The sequence below is a fragment of the Numida meleagris genome, chromosome 1 (assembly GCF_002078875.1).
Source record: "Numida meleagris isolate 19003 breed g44 Domestic line chromosome 1, NumMel1.0, whole genome shotgun sequence".
NCBI classification, from domain to species: domain Eukaryota; kingdom Metazoa; phylum Chordata; class Aves; order Galliformes; family Numididae; genus Numida; species Numida meleagris.
Window position 1 is genome coordinate 182,911,710 of NC_034409.1, and position 12,699 is coordinate 182,924,408.

At 39.0% G+C, this 12,699-nt stretch overlaps 1 protein-coding gene across 7 annotated transcripts in view; it reads left to right on the forward strand.

The window, feature by feature from the left end:
* The window catches only part of CCDC82 (coiled-coil domain containing 82), a 12,987-nt gene extending 288 nt beyond the window's left edge, over positions 1-12,699 (forward strand). For 3 of the 7 annotated variants that reach the window (XM_021381466.1, XM_021381475.1, XM_021381485.1), the window contains exons 2-8: positions 138-675; positions 1,340-1,562; positions 2,208-2,300; positions 3,479-3,603; positions 4,318-4,488; positions 11,087-11,272; positions 12,424-12,699. In XM_021381466.1, the coding sequence (XP_021237141.1) occupies positions 145-675; positions 1,340-1,562; positions 2,208-2,300; positions 3,479-3,603; positions 4,318-4,488; positions 11,087-11,272; positions 12,424-12,489 (1,395 nt within the window). In that variant the 5' untranslated portion in view covers positions 138-144 and the 3' untranslated portion in view covers positions 12,490-12,699. Of the gene's footprint in view, positions 1-6; positions 676-1,339; positions 1,563-2,207; positions 2,301-3,478; positions 3,604-4,317; positions 4,489-10,066; positions 11,273-12,423 lie in introns of those variants that run through there. The other 4 variants (XR_002433651.1, XR_002433657.1, XM_021381503.1 and 1 more) reach the window with 4 other exon arrangements.

Here is a 12,699-nt window from a genome sequence, read left to right on the forward strand (position 1 = left end):
AGGGGAGGGGAGGGGAGAATCCGTGTGTCCCGCAGGCGCCGTGGGCGCGGAGGGAGCGCGATGGGTGGTGGTGCTTGTTTTGGTAGGACGTAATGTGGCCTTGTCATCCGGGTTTGTATTGTGGTGTATCGTCACAGCTTCCCCATGGAGACATTCGCCAGAAGATACGAAACAAGAAATAAGGCAGCGGGAGCCAAACTGCCATCCAAATCCCGAGTTGACTGGAGACGCACGAAAAGGGAGCTGATCCTGTTTGACAGCGATGAGGAGTCCTCCTTTACCTCGGAGGAGGAGGAGTCAGCCACGTCAGAAGGTGAAAAAGATGAAAGTGATGTGAAGAGCGGCCTTTCAGATCAGGAGGAGAAAGCCCACGGTGGAGAGATAACAGAGGATGGTGAGGACGAGTGCATCGTGCCCAGAAAGCGTAAAAGGTTCAACAGCTCCGTTCTGGATGACAGCGAGGACAGTGAGGACAGTGATATACTTGTTAGGAAAGTTTTTGCTAAACGCCGCTGTGTGATTAATGAAGATGAGAGTTCCCAAGAACAGCAAATCGATAAAGCTGGCCCCGCAGAAAATCTTTCTGTGAAGAGGAAGTGGGAAGTGCTGGCAAAATTGCAGGAACTTGCAAAACGAAGAGCGGCTCGGACCTCCTCTAGAAGTGAAAATTGTGAGGTCTGGATTTTATCATTGAAATTCAATCCTCCTAGTGAATTTAGGGGAAGATGATGAGTAATAGATGTTAATCAGTAGGACTTTTTTTCCTGAAAAATCACTAATCTTATCACATTTCAACAGTAGTTACCTATTAACTAAATAATAATACTGACTGCTAAAAATCATTATCTTGAAAACCTTTTTTTTTTTTAGTTTAATTTTGATTGCTAAGGATTTAAGAATTTTTTTCTTATTCTTTCAGGCATTCAGTTGACTAAGCAGCTTAGAATGCAGGTATCTATCCTCCCTATGTAGTCAGAAGGAAAAAAAAACATCTTTGATATTCAGTTCTCTGTAAAGAAGAGAGGCACAAGAAGACTATGGTATTATTGTTCTCAAGTAACAAAATACCTGTTGAAGTAACTTAGATACCTCAGGTTCACTTGATGCTATTGAGTCCTATTTGAACTGAAGTGAGGTAAATGGAAAGGGCTGATTTAAAATGGAAAGTAATTGTCATGTAGCACAGAAAGATGTGTTTCTGGAAATATATTATTTCTTGTTAACTGAACAAATAGTGTTATTAGAAGGTCAAAATCTCGTCCAGTAGATATATTATTTTGTTAGTGCAAATACTAAAAATAATTTATTTGCTTTTAAATACTTCTTAAAATGTAATTAGGATTCTGATCATGAAGCAGAAATAGAAGAGGAACCGTTCTGCCAAGTGCTCCTCACGCCACCAGAAGGCAGTGAAACTGACAGTGGGAGCTTGAAAGATTTTATAGTTGATGATGACGAAGATGATGATGACAACGTGGAGCATGTTAAGTGTGAAAAACATCCACAGCAGGAAGACCTAAATGCATCAAATAGTGAATTGCTGTCACACTACATCCCACACTGTAAGACAAAAGTTTGTCACAATTCTGTATCTACAACTTGCTTTTAGTGCTGAAATAAGCATTCATGGGCTCGAAATACAAAATAATGCTGTGTAACAGGGTATGATAGTTTAAAAGGATACATTCCTGAAAGGCTTTCATTTACTGTGAAAGTACTCACTGTTTCCACAGTAAACTTTTACAGTCCTTCTGTATCTTATTAAAGGGAGTGTATAACTTGGAGAGAGGAAGGGGAACCCTGTTACACTGATCTTTTTTGGTTTTTTTTTCCAAGTTGGTCTGCTTTAGGATGAAACTATTCTTTTTGAGCCACAAAACCTCCATCTTGTGATATACCCCAAGAGCAGATGCATTAATTTTGGCTGAATTCTGTTCTGAAGAGTAACACAGGAGTCTTTCAGTTACTTTGGGTTTTGGAGGTGTGACTTTAGGATGTGCTAAAATTGGACATGATCACTGGGATGAGAAGCGCTATTTAAATGCAAGATCTTAAACGAGGATTTTGGATATGGGACATTAACATTATTTTTAAACCCATATTTGAATGGCTTGAAAATTCTATATTTGCAGTAATAAATAATATGACGGTTCCTTACGTTTTTTCATTTTTTTTAATAAATCCTGTTTCTATTGTGTTTTTTCCAGTATGTCGCAGTAGTCCTTATGAACATTTCCAAAGAATAGTAAAGGCTTTACTCATAAATGCAATTGATGGCACTTTTCTGAGCTCGCTGTATGGTAAGTAAATTGCATTACAAATCCAATAGTGCATGCATAGAATTAATAGTTAATTTTAGTTATGGCAGTTATTCTGTATTTGATTCTTTTTCTTTGACAGTTGTTCTCTGAGGTAAATTTCAACTCCAGCCAGTACTTCTTGGTAGGGGAAGTAGCTTTTGGCACGTGGCCTAGTGGGGCCAAATGGCAGCCCCGCAAGTAGGCTCAGAGGCACCACCCAGATGCTCTGGGGATGGACTGTCAGTGTCAGGTTGTGGATAGCATCAGCCAAGCACTGAAGGGAGGAAGATCAGCTATGAGGATGAAATAGAGGTTATATTCTGAAGAATATAATATGCTGTGACCATAACCTAGCATAACCAATGATACGTTTTCAGAACACAAAATGGATTTTTCTGAGTTCATGGAAGTCAATCTCTTAGTGTAGAATAATTAATAGCAGCTAACTTAGTGTTAGACTTGCTTTTTATTATGAACACCTCAAAAGTCTAGCACAATCTCTCAAGCTTTCACTGTAGCTGACCTACTGAAAACATACATGCAAGAACAACAGATTGTAAGTAGCCATAACAATAATGACAATTAAGTTTTTATATAGAAAGCTAAGACAGCCAGCAGACCTTCTCTCTTTTGCTCCTTTGCTAATACTATTGCTAAAAGATTAGGAAAGGTAACTAAACTAGTTTGCATGTCTGCACATACTGAAGCCTGAGACAGTAAGGATTGTCTTGCAGCTATAGAAGTTCTGTTTAAATCCTGGAGTCTAGCACATATCTGGGAGATAACTGAAGAATAGTTGTAGTTTCACTTATCTTCTTACAGTTTATTTCATTTGCTTGAGTAAATATTTGGAAGTATTTATGTTACTTAACAGCAGGCATGTGGCTGCTGCTGAAGGCTAAAGGTCAGTTTCTGTGCGTCACTCAGAAGTGATGGAGGAGAGGAGAACTGTCAAAATTTCTGCTGGGAAGCAAGTCAGAGCAGTTTGTTTTCATGGATTAGTTTATCGAAGATGCATGTATCACTTATATAGATAACAGCTGTAAATCCAGTAGTAATTGATTAAAATCATTCATGGTTCTTGGTGTACAGAAGCATAATGTCCTTGAAAATTTTACTTGAAGAAACATGTACAATCTATGATGGTCAGCAAATCAATAATGACTCTCGCTGAACAGATGGAACAAGACAAAAGAAGTATGCACAAGATATGTTGCTCTCACTTCGTTATTTGGATGACCGTTACATTCAGCCTCGTCTTGACAACTTAGTCTCTAGAAGTCGCTGGAAAGACCGGTACAAGGTTTGTAGCATCTGCTGGAGCTGCAATGGTAAAGTGGTCTCCACATCATATTTTCACTGGCAGAATTTTTCAGTAGTATAATTCTCAGTACCAGTAGCATAACCGTATATGTGTATGTTCTCAGTGACCTCAGTGCTTCTCCTGCTAACTTCACCAGATGCCTTTTAGAGGACTTCTTGGCGCTCATTCAGTGTTCTAACAAAATTTAAATCTTCCTCCCACAAAAAGAGCAGCTAGCATGTTCATAATGAATCTTCTACAGCTTCAAAGATATGAGGCCAATATTCAGTAGCCTAGTCACTATATGTGAGTTAGTACAATGCTATTAGTGTTATAGCTGTGTTGACCCAATAATTACTGTAATAATGGAATATGGCTGGTGGTGAGATACAGTGTATGTACTTGAAGTAGGCCAACTGATACAGTTGCCACCTTCACACGCTCCAAAAAAAAAAAAAAAAAAACAACAGGGAGGGAGACATGAAAGAAAACTAAATGCCTGGATGCAGGAGCAATTCGTTAGAACTGAAGCCAAATTAAAGAGAACTGGGTGAAGTGTTAGAAGACGATTGAGAAGGTACATGCTCACAACTGAATGCCAAAAGATGCCAGATTTGAATCTTTGGTTTCTCTCACACTGATTCTATGTGAGTAGAAAGTACTTAGCAACCTGTTCAAGTTCATGGAGATTCTTTAATGTTATCTGTTTTTCAGGAGCGTGTGGATTGTTACCCAGATGTTCACATAACCTTGAAGAGTCCGGTGCATATGCCTTGTCAGGCATGTGAAATGAATCGCTATTGTAAGTTTAATGTGCTACTGTTTGGAAAGCTGTATAATAGTAGAACTCTGGAAGCAGATGACTTCATGTCAGATGACAAACAGGTAATTTCAAACAAGCACCTTATATCATTATTTTTAAGCTTTGTCCAGTGTTATGCAAAATCATACGAAGAACAGAAGTCCTGTCAGCACCTGTCAGTTACTGTGTTTCTAAGTCTAAACTCCCCTTCTTTTTTAAAATGTGACGACCATTTTGCAGTTGGATTTAGCTAGGAGTTGTGAAGGAAGTTTGTATGAAAGTGAGGAGGAGTAGCCACTTCCCCTCTGCCCCCCCACCCCAGCCCTTATATCCTGGGGAGAAGGTCTCGAAAATGATCCTCAAATAAAAATGAGTTTTACCAAGTAAATAAATCACATTTTTTTTCCCAAGACCTGTGTTTTCAGCTGCATCTCCATGGTTGGTTTGCAGTTTCTGCCCCAGCTTTGCCACTTAATGTTAATACCTCTTACAGCACGTGTACTTACATTGCATTAAGTACTAGTAAGTATATCCAATTGTGAGCTGAACCTCATGACAAAAGAAAAAAGACTTTAAGCCTAGCTTTATTTATTTATTTATTCTGTTTTCCATTACAAGCATAGGTCTACCACATGTTACATCCATAAGAGGAAAACTGATGGAAGACCCATAGTTCCTCTTTAATTAGTTTTGACTAACTGGCATGACAGGTTTCACTGACAATTACTGCATTCAAATCAAAATTGACATTTACCTCAATTTTTCTTCTGTTTCAAGTCTCTGTAGTTTGAGTTGTATTCAGGAGAGGAAGGAAACTCTTGAGGTACATGGTATCCTACGTAGCCCACTCAGCATGCTTGTCTTTCGTGTGTCATCAAGGCTGACAGCACATAAGAAGATTTGCCTACTAACTGAAGTTATAATATGAGCACTCATCTGTTATTTCTCAAGTAGTTTTTTTTGTTTAGTCAGAGAACATTCAGTAGATGATTGAAAATCATAAAGCATGTTTGAAAGAAACGAGAATCATCTATAGCGGTAAAAAAAAAAACTACACAACTGAGTGTGGCTTTGAACGTGCCTGGCATTCCTGGTTTTTAGCAAGTACCTGAGAAATACTGTGACTTTAAAAAAAATCTTGAATAGATCCTACGTCCCTTGTGCCAGGAGTCTGAGGCTTTAAATCAGGAATGACATCTGCCTCAGAGTTGCATCTGTTCTAAATATCAGAATGCCTTTTCACTGAAATGAGATGACTTGAAAGCCCTTTACCTTTTTGTGTGCCTATAATGCCCTTAAGACATTCCCAGCAGGAGTCTTGCATTAATTAGCTGTCAGAAACATTATAAAAGCAACTTTCTGTGTAATGGGCAATCATCTCCATTGAACGGCTGTGTTTTCTACTTTGTTGCCAGAAAGGTTTATTCTAAGTTGGGTCACTGGGTTTGCTAATTCCGTGCCTACTGTTCTAGCTTTTGGAGCGTCCCTGTGTGTTCCTACTGTTCTTGTTTGCTGTAGGTCAGAGCGCAGAGTGAAATAGTGCTGCTGTCATTGTAACGTCCAAGTGCAGCCTACTCAGGATTTTACTGCTTTATTCTTCGGATGTTTTCACATCTGCCATTTCCCATGTAGCTGTTCACTCAGGACAAAGTATCTTGATGTCTCAGTTGCACTGACACTTGGAATTGTTGATCTTATTTTGAGAAGGCTTGTTTCTAACTACTTCAATATTTTCTATTAGAACCTTTTCTTCTTTGCTGCAGAACAACTTGTTCAAGCTAGAAAACATTTCCCTTTCAGTAATCTTGCATCTTTTTTTCCACTCAGTTGCCTTTACTAGGACATATTGGATTAAATTATGTTCTTGGAAGGAAACGTATCTTTGTTGCATAATGTTGCATTAGGCAGCCATTCTAGATTTTACGTTTCAGGGCTGAGACTTTTGAAGATCTTGAATCTTAAGATCCTGGGTGTTCCCAGTATTTAGGGATCTCCACATCAAATGTACAGCTAATGGTATTTGTTATGATTATGTATGCATATAGCCTTTCTAAATAACGTATCTCATGACCTCTTATGATAAACCCAAAATACAATTTGTCAAGTATAAGATATTGCTGCATCTGTGTACCAAGCTGATGCCCAAGTTCTGCTTTTCTTCCCTTTCAGGAGATGTGGAAGGTATAGTCCTTTACTTTGTGTGTGTAAAATAATTTCAGGATGCAGATGAAGTTCTTCAGTACTTGCTGAAAAGAAAAAAGTGTCAGTACAAGATGTATTCACAACATGTTTTGAATCGGAGTGTGATGGGATTTCTTACACAAAGTCCTCAACAAACTGGAAGCTTACCTTACTGAAGTACACCTTACTGAAGCTTGTTTGCTTCTCTGCAAATACTCTAACTTAAAAATTTGAGGGATGTCATTGTGATTATCATGTCGTCTCGATGGGCTCTGCAATTGATGCAGAGTGTTGTAAATCTGTGCTGCAGGTTTTTTTCTTAAAACTGATTCCAGAACCTGCTGAACAGTAGTTCTTAATATTGGTTTGATAAATATCTGTTTGCATGATAATTATGAACTCAGTTTTTCCCCTTATTTACTGGAGGAATTACTAAGTCTGTAGGATGTGGAGAAGCCATCTTGCTAGCACTGATACTGCAGCCCGTAGTACAGTCATTATTCTGCATTTAGAGACTCGTATGCGAGGAAGATCACTAATTTAAAAATCTGTTTTTAATGGGAAGTATGCAGCTTACCTGAGCAGAAATAATAAGTGCACTAGCACAAGAATTTCATCGTTACTCAACTTCCAATTTAACTGTGGAAATATCCGTAGAAACCCCCTCATTACTGTCCAAATATTGTCCTGCATCAGCTGCTCTTCACTTTGGGAAACACTCAAAATATCCTACTGAGCATTAGACTTTCTTTCCAGTTCATTGTTATTCTCTTCAGCTAAACAGTACAAGATGAAGATTTTTCTTTACCCTGCGTAGCCCAGCGTCTGGTGAGATGGCTGCCACGTGCGTGCTCAATGCAGCTCAGAGGCTGTAGAACAGACAGACCCGGGAGAGAGAGTGATTGAGCACTTTGCAGTAATTTTTACTAATGGTTTGCTAATGCAACATTCGTATTCCTGTAGTGACCTGTAATTGAGGCTGCTAAAGGTACTGTTTTCAAGTTGGTTTTTGAAGCTCTTCTGGCAGTGCATTGATCAACCTTTCTTTTCCCTCAGTTGGCAGGACAGAACAGAAAGGGCAGAGGGAGCTACATAAAACTGACACTTCAAGAAAATAACTGACTGAAAGAAGGCAGTTCAGCGCTGCCAGATCAGATTGAATGGAAATACGTATTAGGACTATTTCTAAAGTTTTCTTTGAAAGTGCCCAAGAAAAGTGGTTGTGTAGAGAACAAAAACAGACCTCCAACCCTTCTTCTGCATAAAACTTTCCTTTTCTCTCGTCTGTAAAGTATTCTGCTTTGCCAATAGGCCTGAAGAGAAACAGCTGTTCCACTTTTGCTTAGGCTTGCAATGATTGTTGTGAGTAGCTGCCAATTCTCATCCCTCCATGGTCAAAGAGAATTGAACAGTTTAGGTGTCCCCCACGCTTCTCTACTCCTGTGTCACCTGGATTATAAACTGTTTTCTGCTCTCAGTCTTGGTGTTCTATTTCCATTTTTATCTATGCTTAGAGGGCATGAATTCAGTCACTACAAGTTACGCTGTTGTCAGGCTATGCTTCTGCATTCCATACAAAGTGATTTAACACAGCTTTGGCTGATACGGCCAGCTTGAGGAGATAAGTTAAGCATTAGGATAGAGTCACTGAGGACTGCGAGGGGGAACAAATTAGAATGTGTACAGTACTGAGATTCTTTCCAAAGCTGCATTCTGAAATAACATTGTATTTTTAGACAATCTCTCTTGCTTTCTAACACAATACGTAATGGCATTGTATGATATTTAACTTTTCTCCGCTGGCACTTTTCCAGGCTGCAAATTCTTTACACCTCACACAAAAATAAACCACGAAACTCATTACCACAAGGTACTCTGGAGAAAAAAAAAAAATGTGATTGACTCCTAGAAGGGATTAAACAGATTCTTGGGGAAGCTTATTCCAAGCTACGGAATATAATAGCTGAATTTCTTAATTGCTGACTGCTAGAAGTTGTGTGGTAATACAGGTACATTCTGGTGTTTTTTCCTATATCTTATACCGCCTTCCCAGTCATGTCCTGTTAGCGATTATCACAGGGCAAGAACTAGGCCAAACAGGCTATCAGAATGCAGAATTATAGCTCCTATTTTTGATCAAATACATAGCACACTTCATTACTTGGAATACTTAAAAAGCTATAAAATACCCTATCAAACGCCACATTTCAATTTTTGATTCCTTCATTATTTGACATATTACTTCTGGAAATTTAATAAGTCAGGATTTTGCCTTGGTTAGTAGGTATGGCTCATTAAAAGCACCTATAGCACCAAACACAAGCCTTAGCTTTTCAGCTTTGGGCACGCATAGGAAGTGGAGCTGCGTATAGGTACATGCACATGATCACAAGAGAATGCACTGTAGTAATAGCAATTTTTTATTATCATAGAATCCTTAGAGTTGGAAGGGACTTCTGAAGGCCATCTCGTCCAACTCCCCTGCAATGAACAAGACACCACAGCTAAATCAGGTTGCCCAGGGCCTTATCCAGCTTTGCCTTGAAAGTCTCCAGAGATGAGGCATCAAACACATCACTGGGCAGCCTGTTCCAGTTATCTCAAGCTGGTTACATTGTCAGTTAATAGATATTTTAGGTCAGATCAAAAGTCGTTTTAAGTTAGCATGCCTCCATTGACTTAAGTGATATTTCACCTGTTTATATCACTGGAACTGCTGGTTAATATATTTGAGAAATTAAGTATATTTAGATATTTAATAAAATACATAAATTTGCATTTATGTTTATAAAAATTATGTAGTCTAAATATGCTTTTCTGTTATTGTCAGTAGATACTGCTAGGGCGAGGTTGTACAAGTAGGCCAGATGTTTTAGGGGACTGCTTACGGACGCACTCATTTGGGCATGCATTTAGGAAAGTTTCCTGAACATGCAGGCTGTAAGCATTGATAAAAACTATAACTTCCAGTACTTTAAAAGAGTATTCTGATAGTTACCAACAGCTGCAACAAAGGGCTTTGCTGTTGTGCCTCAGAATTGATCATTTTGCAGTTTAGAAAGTGGTTAGTTGAAACTTGCACATGTATTCTGACACAGTAATGCAGTCACAGCTTGTATTACCGATGCAGAGAATTTTGACTTTTAGCCATTTACTTGCTTGTTACTGTCGAAGATGTAACAAAGTTTGGACTGATGTAACATCAGTACAAAACAATGTTGCCCTTGAAGCGTTTTTCTTTGGGTGTTTTTGGTTCCTCTTAGTAATGCTAGATGAGTTTCTCTTGTGTCTATCAAGACCTACATTTCTTCATACATGTATTAATTCTCTTGCTTTGGAAGGTAGAAAATCTGAATCCAAAAACCAGCCAAACGTAGGCTTATTTGTTCATCTTCATCTCCATGGGTTGAAATAATAATTGGTTCAGCTTGGGGTCATTTAGATTTGCCATTGTGTTTACTTAAGCTACTTCTCTTGTAGAAATGACATAAAACTTATTCATGTGAAATGGCTTTAAATGTAGATGGACTTTGACTCCATCTCCCTATGCACACTCACAGTTTCACCTACTCTTAGTGAACATTTAAGATGGCTGAAGATTCTTGCAATGAATGTATTACTCGGTATTTTCAGCTAAACAGCCTCTCTATAAAAGGTGAGTTCAAGGCATGTCCAAATACTCGCTTCTATTTAATGTTACTTCTGAGGATTAAACTACTCTAAGCTGTGCTCTGATTATGTATTCACACATGTATTCACCATTCATTTAGCTGTAAATGACTGCTCCAAAGAAAAATGTTCATATCCTTTCTCTATGGAGATTGTAAAAGTAAAGCTGATAATAACTGGGAGATGTAGAGGCTTTGATTTCTACAGCACAGTTGCGTAGATGTACCTCCCAGGTGGTTACACAATAACATTTGCCTTGTCTAAAACCTGGATTGTCAGTTGTTAATGTTATGAAATCTAATATATACGTATTTATTAATATATTTTTGTGTATGTATCTATTGATATTCAGATGTATGTACTAAAAAAATACCTGAATATTTTTCAGTCTACAGAACACTAGAACTGGTGTTTCCTGTCCCTCGGACAGGACTGCACTTTCAAAGCAACAGTCATCAGACAGTTTCTGTGCTTTCACAGCATGAAGGTTGTCTAAAATGCTAGTGAGTTTCTAGAGTTCCTCCTGGAGACAACAGAGATGCTGCTAATTATAAACACGGCTTTGTACAGGGTTTGCAGGAAAACAGTGCTGATAAGCTGCCATTGCATACACTTGCATGCTGCCTGCTTGCACCAAAATTGTTCTGCCATGATATTGAAAGCTACACAGTTTTACTCTTTTATGCATGTAGCATCACTGATTTCAGTATTGAAAAAATCTTCCTAGGCTGATGGATAACATTTTATTAGATAGGCTGGTTTATCCATCCTTTATATTGTCGAGATGATCACTGTTCTACCTGAGAAACTGACTTGTTTACTTTGGTCTAGGTTTTGAAGGTTGGCGTAGTGTGTGCGGATCGCACAATAGTTTATCACAACTTGAAGCACTTCAAGTACAAGTTATATATGGATTGCAGCTCCATTACCAAGTTGGATGGTGTTGAGGATGAACCAGTTAAAGACACAGTTGAACGACTTTTCAGCCAGCTGGAAGGAACGGGGTGGATTCGGAAGGTATAACTGAGTTACTTGATTTACCGTTTCTCAAGCAGATTAAACTGAGATAAAACTTAATTTAATTGATTTGTTTATCTCTGAATTACTGTTTTTTGCTAATTATAACTAAGCCTAACCATTCATTCACTTCTGCTGATTCAGTCTCTCAAACTATTGTATGCCCTCTGCTTTCACACAGTTTTGTCAGCTCCTGACATTAAGCTTTCTGGCAGCTTATGATCTCAGGGCTTTGGTGGGCAGGCTCCTGTTTCATTTGGAAGCAGCAGCAGCACTACAAACTCAAGCTGTAACTCCTGAAGGCTGGAAACATACATGAGGCACAGCAAGAACAGTTTTCTCTTTACACTGGAGTACTTTGACTTATTCAGAAACACTTTATGAACAATATGTTAAGATATGTTAAGATATGTGTACTCGGCTCACAAGAGCCGAGTAGATGTCCCCCTCTACTCGGCTCTTGTGAGGCCCCATCTGGAGTACTGTGTCCAGGCCTGGGGGCCCCGGCACAAGAAAGATGTAGAGCTCTTGGAATGAGTGCAGAGGAGGGCCACCAAGATGATCAGAGGGCTGGAGCACCTCTCCTATGAGGAAAGGTTGAGGGAACTGGGCTTGTTTAGTTTGGAGAAGAGAAGGCTCCGGGGAGACCTCATTGTGGCCTTCCAATACTTGAAGGGAGCATATAAACAGGAGGGGGATCGATTGTTCACGAGGGTGGATAGTGATAGGACAAGGGGGAATGGTTTTAAACTGAGACAGGGGAGATGTAGGTTAGATATTAGGAGAAAGTTTTTCACAGTGAGGGTGGTGAGGCACTGGAACAGGTTGCCCAGGGAGGTTGTGGATGCCCCGTCCCTGGAGGCGTTCAAGGCCAGGCTGGACGTGGCTCTGGGCAGCCTGGTCTAGTGGTTGGTGACCCTGCACTCAGCAGGGGGGTTGAGACTCGATGATCTTTGAGGTCCTTTTCAACCCAAGCCATTCTATGATTCTATGATAACTCAGAGTACGTTTAGCAAGCTTTCAGATGTCTTTGCTTCTAAATTGTTACTGGCATGCTTCTTAATGCATTGAAGAAAAACACAGAAAGCATGTTTTGTATAATTCAGTTGTTATACCTTGATAAAGTAATACAAGTTTTATTTTATTTGCAGAAATGGAATGATCTTGAAAACTACATGAACAATGCAGACAGTTTCCAAGAAGAAAAAATGGATTAAGTGGTCATATAGCTCTTTAAAAGATACCTTGTAAAAAAATTGAATGGCCTGTTTTATTTGTGTGCACTTTATTTCTGCTTGTTCTTCAAGATTCTAATAATCTACAAAGCTGTATTATGCTTTAATCCATGGGTCTGTAAACTACTGTTAAAGAATGTCCTGTATCTTTTTTCATCTGTGTGAATAATAACCTGAAGTTTTACCAAATCA